Source organism: Melitaea cinxia, chromosome 6 (genome assembly GCF_905220565.1).
Source record: "Melitaea cinxia chromosome 6, ilMelCinx1.1, whole genome shotgun sequence".
NCBI classification, from domain to species: domain Eukaryota; kingdom Metazoa; phylum Arthropoda; class Insecta; order Lepidoptera; family Nymphalidae; genus Melitaea; species Melitaea cinxia.
In genome coordinates, this window is record NC_059399.1 from 4,458,996 (window position 1) to 4,479,748 (window position 20,753).

The 20,753-nt window shown below is 30.3% G+C and overlaps 2 protein-coding genes across 2 annotated transcripts; one reads left to right on the forward strand and one right to left on the reverse strand.

The window, feature by feature from the left end:
- The first annotated feature begins 1,460 nt into the window (after nucleotides 1-1,460).
- On the forward strand, nucleotides 1,461-12,745 carry LOC123654213 (phospholipase A-2-activating protein). Its single transcript, XM_045590130.1, has 16 exons — nucleotides 1,461-1,665; nucleotides 1,742-1,975; nucleotides 2,760-2,950; nucleotides 3,912-4,053; nucleotides 4,847-5,004; nucleotides 5,877-6,018; nucleotides 6,497-6,677; nucleotides 6,985-7,094; nucleotides 7,338-7,427; nucleotides 8,359-8,541; nucleotides 9,285-9,408; nucleotides 9,528-9,588; nucleotides 10,181-10,306; nucleotides 10,808-10,953; nucleotides 11,713-11,837; nucleotides 12,355-12,745. Exons 1-16 carry the CDS (start codon nucleotides 1,529-1,531, stop codon nucleotides 12,527-12,529), a joined length of 2,325 nt encoding a protein of 774 aa, XP_045446086.1. The 5' UTR covers nucleotides 1,461-1,528; the 3' UTR covers nucleotides 12,530-12,745.
- Nucleotides 12,746-15,216: 2,471 nt separating this feature from the next.
- On the reverse strand, nucleotides 15,217-20,540 carry LOC123654214 (IST1 homolog). Its single transcript, XM_045590132.1, has 7 exons — nucleotides 20,229-20,540; nucleotides 19,845-20,007; nucleotides 19,538-19,757; nucleotides 18,882-19,012; nucleotides 18,478-18,606; nucleotides 16,057-16,107; nucleotides 15,217-15,618 (listed from the first exon to the last, which is right to left on the reverse strand). The coding sequence occupies exons 1-7, from the start codon at nucleotides 20,408-20,410 to the stop codon at nucleotides 15,394-15,396; spliced, it is 1,101 nt and encodes a 366-aa protein (XP_045446088.1). The 5' UTR covers nucleotides 20,411-20,540; the 3' UTR covers nucleotides 15,217-15,393.
- Nucleotides 20,541-20,753: the final 213 nt, after the last annotated feature.

Below are 20,753 nucleotides of genomic sequence, written 5' to 3' on the forward strand. Positions count from 1 at the left end.
GAGTTCACTTAAAAATATTATATAATATATAAAATTATATTTAAAATATAATATTTAGAATAGGAAAATATTTTAATTAAATTGTTTAAAAAAAATCTATTATAACAATAATCAAATTAGAAAATTCAATACTATTCAAATACTTTTATTTTCGTATTAATATGTTTTTAAATCATATAAAAATTACATATTATCTGCTAATTATTATTTACTAACATGTACCTACTCGTAATTTATAGTTGACAGACAAGTTTTTTCCTCAATTAGGTACTTCGATCGAACTAACAGTTTTCGATATAATTATAAAAAAAAGTAATTTTACACATATTTCATACATTCTTCAGTTATCTACAAGTCTTTATTTTATTTAGATATAGGTTATACACAATTATTATTAGTTTCTAATAGTTTTTCAAAAAGTCGGCGTTTTAGGAGTTCTCTTGCTTCAATGAGGAAAACATTAATAATACGATATTACATTTAGTACACTAAAAATGTACAACTGAATAAAAAAGTTTTAACCATAACATATTTACAATGACTTATGAGAAAACTGTATATTATTATAACAAAAACAACATTCGTATGACATTTGACAGCTAAAAAATAAATATAACTACCTCAAGTATTTATGTACACGTGCATAACGAAAAACATAAAAAGTAACTTTTCTATATGAAACTCAATAATATAAATACACAGGTCGACTTAAATTAACGTACACTTACCCTGTTATTTGACAAATCCCTAAATATCGGTGATAAACTCAAACCACGATTTATTTCTAATTTAGCTAAGAGTCGGCATCGAGACACACACAGCGTCGACGCCATCTTTACACTACTTATGTATACTCGTTCAATCCATCTATAACACTGTCTTTGGTCGGTGTCAATGTATAGATTGTTGATATAATATACTCAGATATGCCGGCAATGCGTATTTATGTAAAAACATAAAAATATGGTATTTTAATAAGTTAATAAGATACATTTCATGTCATTTTGTGAGGCTTATACTTACGAACCCACAAGTAATATTTTAAAGCGTATTTTATAAATTATATAAGAAGATATATCAAAATCAAAATATAAAATATCATTTTCGTGAAAATTTATTAAAATAAAGGAAAATATTTGAAAAAAAACAATAATTTACATAATTTTGTATCTCCCGCTTATGTGTCAAAATGTTGGCTAAAATGTATTTTACAAATGCGTTCCATTAATAAGATACAGATTAAAATATCGTTAAATATTGATTATATTACAAAGTACAAACAATTTTAATTGAAAATAATTTTTATGATTAAATTGGGTTTAGGAATATTTTAATAAGCATGTCTTTAATATATAGTTTTAAATTAGTTCGAAGAAAAACTAAATTTTTAATTTTGAACACATTCTTATATAATGATGACAATTTATTTTTAAATTGTCAAAATGACGTTAATCTTTATTTCGTTGTGATTGACTTTGGTGGTTGTTTGGATTTCTTCAATTTCTTTTATATTTAAAAAGTGCTAGCAATGGCTATACCAGACTATAAACTTAGTACTGTTTTGAGTGGTCATTCTATGGACGTTCGATGTGTTGCAACAACAAAAGAATTCTGTATATTAACCGCTTCTCGCGATAGAACCGCTAAATTGTGGCACCCGGAAGGGTCAGTAATACCAGGTTCATGTTTCACTGTATGCATAGACTGTTTTAGAAAATAAATATGTTTTATTCTATTACAGCTTAAAAGACTTTGTAAACGTAGTAACTTATAAGGGACACAATAACTTTGTGTCTTGTGTATGTTGGTTGCCGCCGTGTGAGGCATTCCCTGAAGGTTTAGTTATAACTGGAAGTAATGACAATACAATACTGGGCTATAATTTACAAGATGGAGCCGTTCAGATGCACTTAAAGGGTCATGAGAATGCTGTATGCAGTGTTACTCCAGGACATGATTCTGGAGCTCTAATAAGGTTGATTCATATTGTCATTTATTCTAATAAGTCAATATGTACAAAATTAACAATTAAAAACATGGTAAATTAAATTCTTTAGCCAATAACCAAACTAGTTGATTTAGAAAAAAATATACACTGTTGTTGCAATAATTGTTTTGGAATGTAGTGGATAAGGACTGCTCTTTTTTTAAATTAGGTTTTTCTAATACTTCATCTAAACTTAAACTAAATGCAAAGTTTTTTACTTTTGCTTATCTTAAAATTATCATAAACCATTATTATTTTACAGATCTTAAATAATTGAAGCTAGACACAAAATAATTGTCTTATAAGAGTTCCTTTGTTATAGGCATATTAAATTAAAAAAATAAGGTTTTTACAGTGCTATGGTTGTGAAGTAGTAAATTTATTTTTTTATTAATATTAGTAATAACTAAGTGCATTATATATTTATTTTTTACTTCAAAATCAATTTGGAGCTAAGAAGACTAAAAATTCTAACATTCCACTACTAGGCATAGACCTCTTTCTCCATGTAGGAGAAGGGTTTGAGCTTAATCCCCTACGCAACTCCACTGTGGGTTATATAAATATATTCCCTCCTATGAGTACCAATCGCTATCAGGTGTATATGATAACAACCGGGTCCTACAGCTTAACATACTCTCTGAGGCATGGTGGGGAAACTCACACAGACAAATAACCAAGACAATAGACCAGAAATAAATTTGTTATACAAATACAAATACCCATCTTGATTACACAATTATAGTTCTATTCTTATTGTCATTTTTTACAGCTCAAGCTGGGACAGTTCTGCTAGAGTATGGAATGTAAACACTCCACAAATGTCACCTATTATTCTAAAAGGTCATCAAGCTGCTGTTTGGGCAGCATTGGAGCTTAAAAATGCTACCTTTGCGACAGCTTCTGCAGACAAAAGTATTAAATTGTGGAGGAAAGATGGAGCACTAATAAGTACACTTACAGGTAAAAGATTGTATATTTTATTTAAAAAATTGGGTTTAGTTGGTAAATATTCAATTCTGGCAGACTAAAGATTTGGTTTCGTCAAAAACCTAAAGTAAATATTTGGTTTCATCTGTATGTTTTATTGTATAGATATCATCTGTATGTTGTATTTATAGATAAGTAAAAATTTATTGTAATATAGAAAAATAATTAAAAATAATGATTTTTTAGTTTCTTACATATGGTGACTAAAGCATGGTAGCCTGAAATTGAGGTATAAGATATTGAACATTCAAATTGTAATATAAAGTGACAATCAAGTTTTCAAAACTGTAATTAATTAAATACATATTTTTTTAATAATAATAATAATCTTTATTGGACACAAAAAAAAATAATTAAATATTATTTGTATTGTTGTAACATTGCTTCAAAGCAATATAGTGACAGGGAAAAGAAATAAAACAAAAGGTTTTTAAAGTTTACTAATTTTTTTTATTATAACACACACGGTCATCTGTTCCCATGTTAAGCAATTTAATGCTTGTTTTACAGGTGACAGCCAGCTGTTATAGCAAAATTTTTATTTTCATAAATATGTATAGAAATAATACATATATAAATACACATATTACACCCAGACTCAGGAGGGAATCGAACCCGCTACCCGCGGAACAAAAAGTGGGACCACTACAAACTGCGCCAACGGGCTAGTCAACTCATTCATTGTTTTATTCTAAACAAAGTATTCTAAACATGTTGCAGACAATGGGCTTACTACATTTCAAAACATTAAAGTTCTCATATTTGAGCTATTACATATTTCCTAAATACAAGACAATATTTTTTCTATTCCATTGCTAGAACAATAAATTTTCGTTTTTGCATCTTTTCAAAGTGGCTTATGTTACTTTATGTGTAATGTGTGTGTCTTTGTTATTATAATTTGAATATAATAAGTTAATACTTTTTGTTATAGGTCACACAGATTGTGTTCGAGGGCTAGCAGTAGCGAGTGATGAAACATTCCTGAGCTGTGCAAATGACGCTTCTATTAGACTATGGACTAATAAAGGAGAATGTCTTAACACTTATTATGGTCATACTAATTACATTTATAGGTAACTTTATATTTTAATCTGTATATAAAAATGAATCTCTATCTCTATGGTCAGGCTATAACTTGAGAATTATTGAATTGAAAATTAGAAATGTGCATGGGGGGGGAAGCATGGTTACCAGCTAGTATTAAATCGATGGCTCCTAAGTATAGTAGACTATTTCATTTTTTAAGATATTAATAACATTTACTTCATTTCCTATCTACCTATGTAACAAAAAAATAAAGTTATTAGAATTAGAGTTGATTCAGTATACTTAGGAGCCATCGAAATAATAATTTACTTAATATTTTGATTGGTTTAATGGCTACTTAATATTTTAATGGTAATTTGCAGGTCTATACAATAAATAAATATATTAATAACATGTAACAGTTTAAATCAATTGGACAATTTGACAACATGTTGATGTAGTGGTTACAGTATCTGACTGGTATGATATTAGTGTCAGGTTCAATTCCCACACATGACAATCAAACCTTAGAGTTGTTTGTATGTTTTGGATGTTTGTATGTTTTGGATGTTTGTATTTATGTTTTGTGCGTGTTTTCGGAATATATATTTCGGAATGATACATGATTTACATGCTACTGGAGGCTGTTAAGTGTGACTCATGTAATTATTATTATTTTCTATTAAACCCAATCTATACAGTACTAGCCAATCTGCACTGTTTTAATTTTTAGCTGATGTTTAATAAATAGAAGATTTTTTATTGTCAAGTAAAAAGGATTTAAAAAAAAGGTTAATATATAAGTTAAGTATATAGGTTTGAAATGGTTTCGTTTTCCAGTATCTGTATGAATCCAAGCATGCCACAAGGGTTTGTGAGCTCTGGTGAAGACGGTGCAGTCCGCGTGTGGGCGGCCGGCGACTGCGTGCGGGAAATACGCCTGCCTGCACACTCTGTGTGGAGCATCACTTGCCTCGACAACGGAGACATAGTCACTGGTAAGCTAATGTTATTTATTACTTTATTGCATACTATAGTAGTACAAAAAATGAAATAAAAAGTAGATAGATGTACTTGACAGAAGCAATCTCTCCCAAACAACCCCAGGTGAGGAGATTATTAATAAGTGTGTAGTTTAAAAGTAGGCAGATATAAATATATAATTATACGCATATAGATATAAAATAAACATTCAAAAACATACTGTTGGGGGTGTGAACTTATATGAGTATAGTTTTTCTTTATTTAAGAAGTTTTAGTCCATAAGGACTATGCCAGCCCACAGGAACATCACAAATGCTATAGACAAGAAAATTAATGAAGTCGTTGTCGCATACCAATGTTAACAATCTTGTACAATAGTTTAGCTGGTTCTGAGAGGATAAGCCAAAATTGAATTACAACATCCAATTTCATTAAAATTTTGGGTTATTTTCCGCATAACATTTCTGATATCTTCAGACATACTCCACCATATTCTGAACTGCATCTTCAATGATGCCAATTATGAACTAAATGAAACAACCTGCAAACATCCTACTTCTAGTCAAAAGCCTCTTATCCACATTTGAAACTTATTTCATATCTATTTGTGTATTTTTTATTACTTTTTCTCTTGTTTAATTTACTAAGGTGGCGAGACTGACAAATAAACAAATATATAGATGGCGTCAACGCAACGATTGCAATACTGGATGGTGCACTAGTGATCGCAGGTTCAATCCCCGCTAATGGCAAGCATTTTTATAAGACAAATCGATCTTTGTCGTAGTCTAAGGATTTATATTATTTATGCTTACGTATTGTGTGTTTCCGGATACAGGAGTAGATATTGTTGAGTAGACATTTATCAATTTAAAATAATTTTCAGGTTCCAGTGATGGCTTAGTACGTGTCTTCACGATAGATCCATCGAGATATGCTGATGAAGCAGCAGTCAAGCAATTTGAAGATGAGGTACAAAAGATGCAAGCTGCCTCCCAGCAAGAAATTGGAGGTTTTAAACTGTCCGAGTATGTTAATAAAAATATGAAATGTTATATTATGTAAAAGAATATTTATCTGAATAAACAGATTTTGAGTTTTATAAATAGAGTAACTATAAAAATTATATTTATGACAAAATTACCTCTTTGAATAATTATGGATTGAATATATTGCAAATTTAATTTTAAATTAATATTCTTCATTCTTTTATGTATTCAAAAGATTAGGACATTTACAAAATTATGAAAAATACTGCAAAAACAAAAGTAAATTATCTTAATATTATTTATTAAAGATGATTTGTCAATAAACAATCTTTTATTTGACTAATAGTGTAAATCATGACGGATACATCTGTGATGATTCATATTAACTAAATAATATATGATGTTATCCATGTCTCTGAAATTTTGCTTACAAAAAACAGATTTGTTTAAAAGTTCTCTCAAAGGGACTCTGGCTCATATGATACATGTTATGATCATTGTTGTCTATATTTTACAGGCTACCAGGTCCCGAAGCATTATTAGAACCAGGCAAATCTGATGGTCAAACAAAACTGGTCCGTCGCGGTGCTAATGTAAAGTGCTACTCGTGGAGTAGTGCGGAAAACACGTGGAATGAAATTGGCGATGTGATGGGAGCTCAACCCCCTAGTGAAGGCAAGACTTCTTATCAAGGCAAGGTATGTTGACGATAATGAAAGATCACCCTGATCACTAACAGTGTATTAAAACAGCTAAGAATAGTGTAGCAATAAACTTAATTAAGTAAAATGTAATATGTAACTGAAATAAATAGATATTAATTACCAAACTTCTATACAAAATATTGTCATTAAAAATATTATTATCCTTAAATAATGTTTAGTTTTTTTTTTTTACTATCTGAAAACATTATCTTTATCAAGTATTTTTTTACATTGTAATAATAAAAACTTAATCATATTTCTCATTGAGCACTTATAAATTAACAATTTTTTTCAATTTCAGGAATATGATTTCGTTTTTAGTGTCGACATCAAAGATGGCGCTCCACCTCTCAAGCTGCCTTTTAACAAGACTGAAGACCCGTGGGTGGCCGCTCAGACATTTATACACAAGTTAGTTAAAGCTTTAATAATAAGCCAATTTGCTATACTTTAACAAAAGTAACTCTTTTTGTGAGAAAACGATTTAATAGCTTCAAATTTGAGACTGTTTTCTAATGAGATTTAGAAGTGTTATCATCTAGTTCATTAGGTAGATATGCAATAAAAGTTTTTCATCAATACACAAATCAATATGGCATCATAAGTGATACGTATTGTCATATATTCTAGTTATATGCTTAATCCATTTTTCAGACATGATCTACCTCAGGTATATTTGGAGCAAGTTGCTAATTTTATCATTACAAATGCAAAATTAGATTCTTTACCCGCCTCAAATAATGGGTGAGTATACAATAACGTTATTATATTTTCTTCTTCCATGTAAAAATATTGAAATATATATATATTTAAATATCATCTCTCTTATACCAGTATTAACAGCTAAAATTTGAACAAATTATAATCAAATTTGCAACACTACTTTACAATGTCAACACTGTGAGTATCTAAGAATTTCTGTTAAAACGCATTCCTCTCAATATTTCCTTGACTACCGAGCACAAGCTAAATTTTTAAGATAAATTAAGCACTTGATTGCTAGCTTGATTTTGTCGCTGCTCAATTTATAACTTCTTTCTATGAAGAAAATTCTATGAAGACTACTCCTGTTCTATAGGTACGTACCTATAGAACAGGAGTAGTCTTCAACCATCTCAAATAATTTGCCCGTCATATATGTTGAATCCCTTCCAGTTTTCAAGAAGTCTGTAAAACACTATTTCCTTCAATTTGAATCTTTCTTTCTCTAAATCTAGTCACAGATTATCTCCTGTCCTCACCTTGAATCTTATCATAATAATTCATTAACTTTATATACGTCTATGTATGTCTATTACAACTTTCCATTTATATATGCCATGTACGTACATATACTTTTTTTTTTATTGTTTATTGTATATGTTTTATATGTTGTAAAAGTGTACACCTAAACCATCTACATATAAACCATTTCCTCTGCCCAAAGGTTGCCTGGAAGAGATCGCTCATTAGCGATCAGGCCGCCTTTTGTACTTATCTCCTGTTTTTATTTTTTGTAATTTTGCTCACTCTTGGTGTATAATAAAGTTTTTATTATTATTATAATTTTAAATAATATAAAATATGTGTGTTTTTTAAGGTTTAAATTTTTTTTCTGTATCCTGATCATTGTTGTCTTTTCATGCATATTTTTTTTAAACAATGTCACACTTAGTAGGTTTTGCGATATGTACAGGTTCGCAGACCCGTTCACAGGCGAAGCCCGCTATGTACCGGGCACTGCTCCACCTCGCCAACAAGGTGGAGCCCCTACCCCTGCTAATCTGACCGCTGCAGACCCCTTCACCGGCTCTGCAGCTTACACCACTGCTGCTAGTACTGATGAGAAACCCCTCGTGCCTCACGACTCTTACATTAGGTAGGGTTTATATATTTACTAACAACCTACCCTGGCTACAATATGTTCTTAGTGATAGCAAAGAAATGCAGGATGATGACATCAAGTAAGAGATTCACATAAATGAAAGATTGTCATCGTTATCTACACCACTGTCGCTACAGATGAGAAGCCACTCGGTTATTATTATGAGATATAATGCATGTAGGGTGCAATGCTGATACTAAATATAAAATAAATATAATGTATAATATATGGGCAACAAAATATGTTTATTTATAACATCACATTAGAAACCTCTAAAATATTATTGTTCCTCTACTACATTATGCGTGTATTATACATATAAAACTTCCGCTTGAATCACTTTATTTATTATAAAAAACGGTATCAAAATCCGTTGCGTCGTTTTAAAGATCTAAGCATACAGACAGTGGGAAGCGACTGTTTTATACTATGTAATGATAAGCCGACTTATTCGAATTTTATCGCGTTTATTAAGTTGGAGGACTGTCCGCGACCCGCGACATGGTTGACGTTGAGTATCCGAAACGTCGGGCATTTAAAAAACTTAATAAACTGCGAAACAATTCGTGTTTTTGCTATTCAATACATACTTATTATAGTCAGCGTCACTCTCCTCAGGAAAGAGGAGGCCCTGGCAAATCTCACTAAATCTCACCTAAGGGAGGGAGGAATCTAAACTGATCGAAAAATAGCTCACGTAATTAATGGATATCCCCTAAACATAATTTTTGTTTCAGATTTGATCAAGCCAACTTAAATGCAATTCACAATAAATTGAAAGAATTTAATAGTAAAGTAGGTGACGGACTGAACGCATTTACTGACGAACAACTAGAAAATATTGTTAAATTAGGTGAATTGGTAAGTAAATTAAAAAAATGTTTGTCTTAATATAAAAGAATGACAATGTATATCTGATATATTTCGTATCACTAATCTTGCACATGTTCTATATTCTAAACAAATAATATTATTCACAGAATTGTACATTTAATCCTGAAACTGTAACTCTGCTGAAGAAAATGTTGGAGTGGCCAAAAGGTGAGTCAAACAAAACTAAGTTTTTAATTCTATGCTTAAAGAATAGAGTGTGTGCTTAAGACCGCACGGCAAAAGTGAAAAATTAATTGGCAATTGCAATGAACCAATAACGCAGTAAGTCCCAAGTTCACCCGATCGAGACTTTCACCTCAGAGCGTGACAGATCAGCCTAACTTACGACCTACAAAAAAATGTGTGTGCGGTTGCACCAAAAGAAGTTTTCACTTCAAAAATCTGTACTGTGAGGTGGGGATGAAAGTTCCATTAAAATCGAATGTCACTGGTTTGATTTCGGCTTCGAGAGACTAATATGTATTGTAGAAATATTTGTTTTTAGTCTGGGTGTTTGTTATTGCCCCAATTATGCACCGGAGAATATAACTGACAACAATTGTTATTAATATAACACGCTAAGCTGCAGTGGAGTGATGTGGTAGATTAAAGTTCCAATTATACTATGCCTTTTATTATTATTAATATAATTATTAATATTATTATACCAATGTATCAAGGATATCTACTTTCAAATCTTAGGACAATCTTCAATGAAGTTTTAAAAATATTTTTATTCAGCTGATTGTATTTATTTCAGAGATACTGTTTCCTGTCCTGGATATAACCAGACTAGCAGTTAGGAACAAAGAAATAAATGGACAAATATTTGATACGAACTATGGACCTAACTTTGTTAAATATCTCCTATCTCTACTAACTCCAGGTAAGTTACTTATGTATTTTTATTATAAGACCTTGCAAATGCAGAGTTAAACTTTATTACATGTGAAGTATTATTTTGTTACCATCTGTCTGTAAAGTATGTTTAGACTTTGAAATTAGATATTTTAAGAGACTCATGCATGCATTTGACGATTGCTAATTCTACTAAAAGAAAGTTGAAAATGACTGACAGAACCTCAGTCTAAGTTACGCTAATTACACAAGGTTCAGATGCCATTTTAATGCAAGTCAGGGCTAGTCATGGGTTTAATTATAATTAACAAATGTAATAATAATAATTTTATTAATTGAGTGTCTTAGTATATAACCAAAAACGATAATAATGCAATAAAGATGTACAAAACTATCTTATCCCTAAAATAGCGATTTCCAGACTACTTTGGTATATGATATAGTAGCAGCAAAGTATTGAAGTAATAGTATGTAGTTATGTACCCATGTAACCACGATATTAATTTAAGTATTATTAAATCTGTCACAGATAACCTGCCGGCCAATCAAATGCTTGCAATGAGAGTGTTGGTAAATGCCTTCAGTGATCTCCCCGGGGAAATGCTAGTACTAGCTGCTAGAGAGAGCGTCACTCACGCTATTATATGCCTCAATCAACTTAATAATAATACTCAGGTGACTAATAAATTAATAATTTATTTTATATTTGCTTGGTTTGGTAGTCTACACGACTATATGTTATAATATACCATAGCTTTTTTTTATACAGCTAGGTCGGCAAACAAGCGTACGGCTCACCTGATGGTAAACGATTACTGTAGCTTATAGACGTCTGCAACACCAGAAGCATAAAAGCGCGTTGCCAACCCTATCCCCAATTCCCCCAGGAGCTCTGATCACATTACTCACCTTCAGGAACACAACACTGCTTGAAAGCAGTATTATTTAGCTTTGATCCTCAATCGGGCTGCTCCAGATTTTGAGCAGGAAATTTCCTGCTGTGCCGTACCTCAGTTAAAAACCGATTATTTTCTATGGTAAGCAAAGTAGCAAGGCGTAAACATCTAATTAATATTTAATAGTTTTGACAATGTTTGACTTGTTACGGTATATGGTATATGTTTTCTGTAGTAAACAAGAGAGTTACAAGTACCAAAACCCTTGAATTATTTCTATAAGTCAATTAAAATTATTTGTTCTGACTTTTATAAAAATTAAACCATAGCTTCTATAACTCTATTGTATAATAACAAAAATTCAAAATCTAACCCAAACTATGTTATGTTCATATTTTTCGTTTAATATATATTTTTTTCGTATTGTCTTTTCAAATTGTCAATCTTATATGGTAACTACACATAGAACATGGATTTTAGATTTAACCTATTGGAATAAGGATTTTCTTAGATTTATTTATACTTTTATCTTCAACAGATTGCAGCGACGTCGTTACTGCTAAATCTGTCAGTAGCACTTGCCCAACAAACCGACAGCGTAGATATCGCCGAATGCATCATTAGTTTGTTAAATAGAATCAATGACAAGGAAGCTTACTTCAGGTAAAACATTTACAGATACATTTATTTTAATATTATACAAAAAAATTAAATGAACAAGTTTGTGTGTGTAATCCTGATATTAGAAGTTTTATAAAAATCATTATGTATTCAATATTGAGTCCATTAACAGGCAAAAATTAAAACATCAGTGTCAGTCTTATGTATCAATATAAAATAAATAATAAATTGATATTTCTTATATCTGATAACATACACACGTGGTCATCTATTCCTATGGTAAGGTACTTAATGCTTGTTTTATAGGTGACAGCCAACTGATATAGCTAAATATTTTTTTGATAAATGTACATAGAAATAAAATAACCGTACATAGAAATAAATAATAAATTTAATAAATAAATACAAATATTACACTCACTCAGGCGGGAATGGGACCCATAACCTCAAAAGCAGAAAGTAGCGCCACTACAAACGGAGCCAACGGATTTAAAAAAATTTAGTTCCTTAAAATCCTAGTTAAAAGATATAATGTACTACTAATGAGTGTTTGTTTTAGGGGCTTGGTGGCGCTCGGGACTATATTAGCTGAATCACCGAACAAGATTGTTATACAAACGAAAATCGTAACAAACATCCAACTACAGAACAGACTTAAAACGGACAGCTCAACTATCGACCCTAACTTCAAAAAGATATCCGTTTGCTCTCTACAGATACTGAGAATGTTATGAACTTAGAGTGATACTTATTATAAAGGCTGGTTATTTATTACTTCATGTATGAAAAATACAAATAAAAACGTAGACTGCTACAGAGCAACAGTGTTATAAATTGTTTTTAGTAATTAATATAAAACAAAAAGAAGTGATCCTTATAACAATAGAAATAAGACTGCAATAATATGTTTGAAATAATTTCAATAAATATATTGATCTTTCGAAAATGTAGACTTGTATCACAATTATTTCGATCACCAAATGTAGTAAAATACAATTTTTGTGACATGACTTTATTAAATAAAAAAAATATATTCAATTTTATATAAATAAATGTCGTAATTCACTAAAAGTATATTTTTAAATATCTACAATTAGTGTATAAACAATTAGTGTTTTTAAATTCAATGTTGTCGACAAGCGTCCATGTTAGGAAATTAATTAATTAATCGATTACAAATTATTGTATCCTTTACTCATAGCTATCATAATCTCCTTAAATATTCAACATGCCTTACAAATAATCTTTAGCATTGTGTAGATTATTCATGTCATCATATTTCTTAAATAAACAGCTTCTGCTTTTGAATACATAACAACGTAAGTAAATATTATTTATTTACGAAAAGCAGGAAAATGATCCATACCACCATGTAAAGACACAATATTAAAAATAAAAACCAAAAAATATCTTTTTTTATTAAATCAAAGGATTTTAGTATAGAGACTGGTGGCATAATTAGTAATTAATATTATAAACATCACGAAAACTATCTGTAGAGAAAGTGTTATTAAGTTTAGATAATTACAATTAATACAGGATAAACAGACAAATGAACCTTAGTAATAAAATCCTAGTACAAATTTTGCTACAGAACTAAAAGGGGTGAAGTGAACAATGTCTTATTGTGTGTGCCAATTTATTTATTTCTTTTGATAAATATTACAATTATTCCTTGTTTTAATGCGTTTGAAACCTAGAGTTTATTATTATACTGAGGTTTTTACAATACAAATAATTTTATTGGATACAAAATCATTATAATATGGTCATAGATGAAGTAAAAAAAAGTAGATAATGCGCGGCCTTTGTTGTTAGTGAAGCCACAAAACTCGGCTCCTTCAAGTAAACACACGCGATCACGCACACATATGCATCAAACTACGCTCATTTTCGTTAGTATCTCACGGGGCCTCGTACAGTAACTTTGCCTTCAAAATGCCGTTCTTATGTAATTAAATGGTGCAAAAACAATATCAAAGTGAATAAAAAGTCTGAAGAAATATCGTTTCACACGTAAGTACATACAAAACTTTATATTTCTTGTTATTCCAAAATAATATTGAGGTTATTCGGAACTTTTAATTTCGATGTCCCGAAATGACGTACCGAGGGAGTGTTACCAGTAATTTTTATTTCCATTAGCCCAAAATGCGGGTAAGTAAATTGTAGGCAATCATAGAAAAATAATTAAGTAGAAAGTGGACATCATTATTGTGTTTTTTTTATCGTGTGATTTTATGTTTTACCTAAATTGAAGTCAATATGAATTTTTAACTCGTTTTTGTCTGTTTAAATTTGTGAATTAACTACTCATATTTTACTACTAAATATCATGATTTTAGGTTTCCAACGAATATTTTAATAGGAGATAGAATAGGTAGCTGCTGTGCGACTGAGCTGAAATGAACTACAATGACAGCCATCCTCATCTAGTGTGGTTTGTTCAAACCATTTTGATAAAGCTGACATGTACGGAACAAAACGTGGACTTCGCAGAGTACCATCACGTATATACTACTACTTACTACTAGGTATTTTAATGTTGAATTTTTTGTTCTAGGACCTACCGGATGAGTCTTAAATTAGTCGTTAACCAAGATTCAATCTTTGATACACCTAAGAAAACATAAACTAAGAGAAAAGTTAAAAAAGCAGGAACTTTATTTAAAACAAAATGTAAAAAAATTAAATCATTACAGCAAAGAGTTCGACGTCTTTAAAACAGGAACTTGCCCTTCAGAGGAATCATCAATTACTTAAAAACGCAATTTTCATTGACACAGATTTATATAATTCATTAAATCAAAACATGGCTGCAATAGATTTATTTAACAATTTGAAGCAAAAAAGGAGTAAATATATTTAAAACTATAAACAGATTTTTATTTTCGCATACCCATTTTACCTATATTAAATTAATTGTGTTTAATCCCATTTAATAAAATTTTCAGGGACTTTTTTTAAAAAGTGTCAACACTTCACTCACTCACACATATTAAAAAAAGTGGCTTCACTTTTTTGTTCTAAGTGCGTTATCTATTCTTTTTACTTGATCTATGAATATGGTTTAAAAAAATTAACCTACAATAAAAATGACTAACATATAACAGACCTTTTGTCACTGAAATATTATACCAGCATTTTTTATATATATTAAGAGTTGCTAATGAAGGTACTATGTTAGCTCAAAAGTTATTTATTATTATAATTATTTTAAATAATAATAACAATAGATTATATGACAGCTTAAATATCACATAACATCACCGTTATTACTTCCACATGTACACTTCATATTAATGCCATAGATTCGAATTTCCTTTACTTATAGCATATATACAGTATAATATTTATATATCAACATACAAAACAATGGTTTTATGAAAATAAAATATTTTGATGCAACAAAGTCATAACAACATATTTTATATAAATTCAAGCACAAGAAATAATGTTTAATAATATTTTAAGCTTACTTGGGTTCATTAACAATTACTTTAGTAATAGGTATAATTTAGAAATAACATTGCATATTTAACTTACAGTTTTAGCTACTTATGACTGTTGCACCAGACATACTATATGCATAATATGATTACTTCTTTTTCTTTAATTCTTCAAAACGTCTGTTCAGATCTTCAAAGTCAATTTCATCGGGTGCAGTTGGATCGGAAGCATTTGAGTTATTCGATGCATTAGAGGCGCTATGAGGCACTGAAGGTAGTACTTCAGATGGGACGGAAGGTAGCTCTGGTAATTCAGGAAAGAAGTTGTTTTGAGGTGGTTTGTTTCTCGGTTGAGGTGTTGGTACATGTGCAGGCTGTAAAAATAAAATATTGCTAAATTATATGTATGTATGTATAATTGTATATATTAAAATTTTAATAGTTATTTTATCTGTGGAACTAGAACTGAAAGTTTAAAACATCACTTTACGTCATAAATATCATCCATGCACTGAATGGTAAGTTACCAGAGGCAAAGGATTTTTTCATACAAGAGTAAGATGGGAGGAAAGTTGTATACAAAAAACACTAAAATGCAATTTTACTACAAGCGTATTTGATGTACATGATGAATTAAGTAAACTAAATAATAACTACAAAATAATTTTACTACTTTTACAAATAAAAAAAGTGTTTCGTGTTAAATGATAAATAATTGTAGAGAAAGTGTGTTATTTATTATAAATCAAGACTTAATTAAAAATATGTAAACTTATGTATACAGTTATGTCACAGTCAAAATAAAATGTTACCAAATCATGAGCGATGCTGTCATAAGCGGGAGGTAGGTTGTTCATTTCCTCCTGTAATATGAAACAATGCATTCTAACTAAATAAATAATACATTTTATTTAAATTTAAATTAAATAATTATACATCTAATATATTACAACTATTAACATGACAATATTCTGTTATCTATATATATAAAAATTTGGTGCCATGATGTATGTTAGCGACAAACTCCAAAACCACTGAACCAATTTTTATCAAATTTCGTAAGCATCTGTAATTTGTTTTAACTTGGGAGATAGGGTACTTTTATCTCAATATTTGTTATTGCAAATTAAATGTTTATTATACTACTTTAATGTGTATTTATCGGTTAGTTCTATTAAATCCCAAAAGATTGCAGTTTGGCATCTAAGTTGTACAGATATATTTTTTATTTATTTAAAAATATTTTTTTTAAGTTGTCAGCTGTGTGCACTAGTGCTCTCGATATCTTTGTATTTTAATAAGAATAAGTGTGAATTGTGCAATTAAACTTTTAAATATGTAATCTAAGCTAAAAGCCACTATAAATTGTATTATCTCGGAAAAATCACAAAGAAGCACGGCAGTTATTACCAATATAAATTTACAAAGTCGTGCGAATCGTTGTTTCTACCCTCATTGGTTTGTTTTTTCCACCTGTCAACGGTCTAAGCATAGACAACTGTGTTGCCATAACGGAAGCAAATTATCATCGTAGGAACTTCAAATTATGAAATTGAAAATAAGTCCTAAAGGCAAAACGGGTTCAAAATGTCATGCGTAACCAAATGATAATAAGAAATCCGTGTCATGTGATTCGTGTAGGGGCAATGCATGGGTTATCACCTACAGAACCGTCTTGTGTGACAGCTATAAATCAACTATGGCACAGCTACCATTTATTATGAAAAAGTTAGATGAAGTGGATAAAGAAGTATAACAATTGAGACTACGCCAAATTACGCTCACTACTGAATCAGCAATACAGGAGCTAGCTGAACGTGGTAATAATAATAATAATAATATTGTTTATTGCACACCATTAAAAGATACAAACAAAAGTAGTATAATTAGAGGAAGATGTACAAAGGCGGTCTTATCGCTAAAAGAGCGATTTCTTCAAAAAAAAAAAGGTAAAAGGGCTAATAACTTAATAATATACCGAAATCATCTTCTGACGAACTACTTCAGCGGCAAGAGCATGATACAAAGGAGTGTAAAGCGATAGTTGCTAGTCTCACTAAATAGGTTAATTGTGATTTTTGCAAATCTGCTAATAGGATCCTAGCGTCTTCAGTCTGACTTATCGTGAATAACAAACTGGTCAAAGGAGTGGATTCTTAAACTGAATGTAGACAAGTGTATTGTATTACATATAGGTACTCGAAATCCTCACCAGCCTTATGAAAAAGAAGGAATACCTTTAAAAAAAGTCAGCAATCAAGTCGACTTGAGCGTACATATCACTGAAAACCTTAAATGGGAGCACCACATCGCAGCTATAATTAAAAAGGCATATAGCTTCATTTACATCATAAGGAAAGCTTTTGGACATCTTACACCCGAAATGATGTTAAAAATATACAAATCATTTGTGATGCCTATCTTGGAGTACGCCTTTCAAATCTGGAGTTCTTATTTTAAAAAAGATATTGATATACTGGAAAAGGTTCAAAGTAGATTTACAAAGAACTTTAAAGAATAAATCTTATGAAGAAAGATTAAGAGTACTAAGATTGTCGACTTTGAAGGAATGAGGAGCGAGGCGACTTGATTGAAACATTTAATACTGCATGGGCATTACGATCTAGTGAACTTTGTTAAACCATTATTTCAGTACTAACAAAATACCCATTTAAGATGACATCACCTTAAATTGTCAAAGGTATCATATAATAACTCGCATAAGTATTTTTTTGCTAATAGGGTTGTGAAGGCTTGGAACAGGTTGCCACCAGATGTGATATCTGCACAATCCACCAACCAGTTGAAGAATAGACTGGATGCATAAATGCTACAAAAAATAATTTGTTATTTGCAGTCGGATACAGGCTTTTATCACTTGTCTCAACTGCCTGCCTGTTATAAAATAATAATAATATCCAGTAGATGGCGCCGAATTTCTATTTCTGGATTATAGGTGGCACGTTTGAATATAGAATTTACATATATTTCAATAAAATATAATTACTGAGCCACGGCAACGCATGTCTGGGTCAACTAGTAGTTGTATAAAAAAGATTATCTACTAATGTGAATAAAAATTAAACTAAAGATGTCCAAAATTTAGCTAAAAAATAAGACAGCAAATATACATTTAAAGCTAAAGAAATTTAAAAAATGCATTAAGAGAAATCTACATTCAAGATGAAATGTAAGCTTTTTAGTTAATAAAATTAACGAATATTTTAATTTACCTGTAAAAAGCTGTTATTTAATGTGGCAGATTCAACACCGGGAGGCACATTATAGACCATAGGTTTGCTTGATTCTCCAAAGCCTGGAGGTGTAGCAATAAATCCACCAGCTTTACCCCCAGATGGTTGCTAAAATTTTACAATTTGTGTAAATTATTTTTTACCAAATGTGAATAAATGTAATTAATAATGTGAATTTGGAAAATTTTGCTTTTATCAATATTTTTTTAGACTATATAACACATCAAATGAATGTAAAAAATAATGAATTGCCATAATATCTGCCCGCATAACTTCCTAACTACTGTATCACATTAGTTTTTTTGTGTTTGTTATTGCCATATTTTTTATATATATAAGCGGGTAAAAAGACAGACAACATATCTTATAAGATTTATACATACATATTGATAATTAAATGGTTTCACTGATGGTGGAGGCATACTTGATGTCTGTGGCAACGGGGGTGGAGGGTACCCAATGAAACCAGGAGGATTCGGAGGCCCATTTATATCTATCAGCATAGCATCACGACCTGTAACAAGACAATAAAACTAATTTATACTAAAATTTTAAAAGAAAATATTTGTTTGTGAAGGTTTGATATGTTCCAAAACTACAGAACTGATTTCAAGTGTCAAACATAGTCAGCTATTCCTGCAATACACAACTTATGTCTTTGTTTTAGGTAACAGCTGACCGACATACATATTTATAAGTAGTTATTTTACACCAGTTATAAAAATTAACAAAAGTATTATACAACTAACTAGTCTTGCAGTTTTATGTGTACTTATAAGTATAATAATCTTTATTGTACAACAAGGACAATTACAATATAATGACATTTACAAAGAAGACATAACTTTTAAATTACACGCACAATTAGTAGCCTTGTCACTAGATTGTGTGTACTTAGTTCTATGGAAATTTTAGAACATACTAGTATTTGTTGCATGAAATAATAATACCAACCCTCAAAAACTATTGGAACATATTAATACAGATTTGTTATAACAATTTACTCAAAACTTGGAACAAGATAAAATAGCATACTTACTCTCTTCCTCCCTCATCACTTGCTCATCGGGAGTGTATTCAACATTATAGTTCTTTGCTATCTCAATAAGGTATCTTTCAACGAGTATTTTAGGAGGACTTTGTACAGACATTTTATGCTTCAACTTGTCACTTATAGTATTTACACTTTCATTCCTGCATGCATCAGCATATATTTTGCCATACTTTGCAGTAAATAAATCTGATATTATTTTAAGTTCCTGGAACGCAATATAGAGAACATAAAATACTTAACTCTTAACTGTAAAAATAATCTTTTAATAAAATGCAGAAAAAAAAATGCCTACCTGGATATCAGTATGCATCCTTGGAGCAACCCAAATAAGAGTTGAAATAGCTTCACTGAGACCTTCGTCAAGTTCTTTCATCTGTGTCACAAGTCCGAATCGCGCCAGCACCAAGTCACAGTACATTTCCACTATCTCCATTGCTTCTACCATATAGTCCTCTCTGTATACATTACAAAAGTTACAATATATTTAGAAATAAACTAATTAGTCACTGTTAGGTTACATTTACACAATGTATATGATGCGTAACGTTGCGTTTTAACAATTTATATGGAGGAAAGTGTAGAAATTATGTATTTAAATAATTATTAAATTTTTAACAGAACTTATTTCCTTTAAAATGTGTATTTTTAGCTACGTTATAATTCCTAAAAAGCTTACCTAATTATATGTTCCACACGAATTTTTGCACGTTCACTTTTACCTGCTGCAATATATTCAGCTATTTCCTTACGAGCCTTTTGAGCCAATTCGGTTTTCTTCTTTTCTATTAATTTAAGCCGATTAATAGCTAGTCTCAAATGTGTCTTTAATTTGGAATAATTAGGATTTGTTGAAAACATTTTTATTGTAGTATCTTTGCACAAAATATTATATTACGTATATGTATGAGTAATGCAATTATTGTATAAAGTTTTGTTTGTAGATTTGTGATTTGTATGAATCACCACTCACAATAAAATGTCAATTTCTGATGTCAGAATTGTCAGATTCAATTATTTCCGTTCCAATTAACGCTGGGTCTTCTATTGTTGTTGAATTATTAAAATATATTCTTGTCTTTATTATAGTGAATACATTATAATAAATATACAAAAATTTGGTTGATAACACGGTTTTTAACAAAAAAGAGGAATCAAATAAAAGTAACGTTATATTTATAACAATGTTATATATACAAGCTTT

Coding starts and splice junctions, on each gene's coding strand:
- LOC123654213 (XM_045590130.1), top strand. CDS start 1,529: ATGGCTATACCAGACTATAAACTTAGTACTGTTTTGAGTGGTCATTCT. Junction 1,666..1,741: donor AAATTGTGGCACCCGGAAGG/GTCAGTAATACC, acceptor ATTCTATTACAG/CTTAAAAGACTTTGTAAACG. Junction 6,019..6,496: donor GGAGGTTTTAAACTGTCCGA/GTATGTTAATAA, acceptor TATATTTTACAG/GCTACCAGGTCCCGAAGCAT.
- LOC123654214 (XM_045590132.1), bottom strand. CDS start 20,410: ATGTTTTCAACAAATCCTAATTATTCCAAATTAAAGACACATTTGAGA. Junction 18,607..18,881: donor AACCATTTAATTATCAATAT/GTATGTATAAAT, acceptor GTAAAATTTTAG/CAACCATCTGGGGGTAAAGC. Junction 15,619..16,056: donor ACAGCATCGCTCATGATTTG/GTAACATTTTAT, acceptor TTATTTTTACAG/CCTGCACATGTACCAACACC.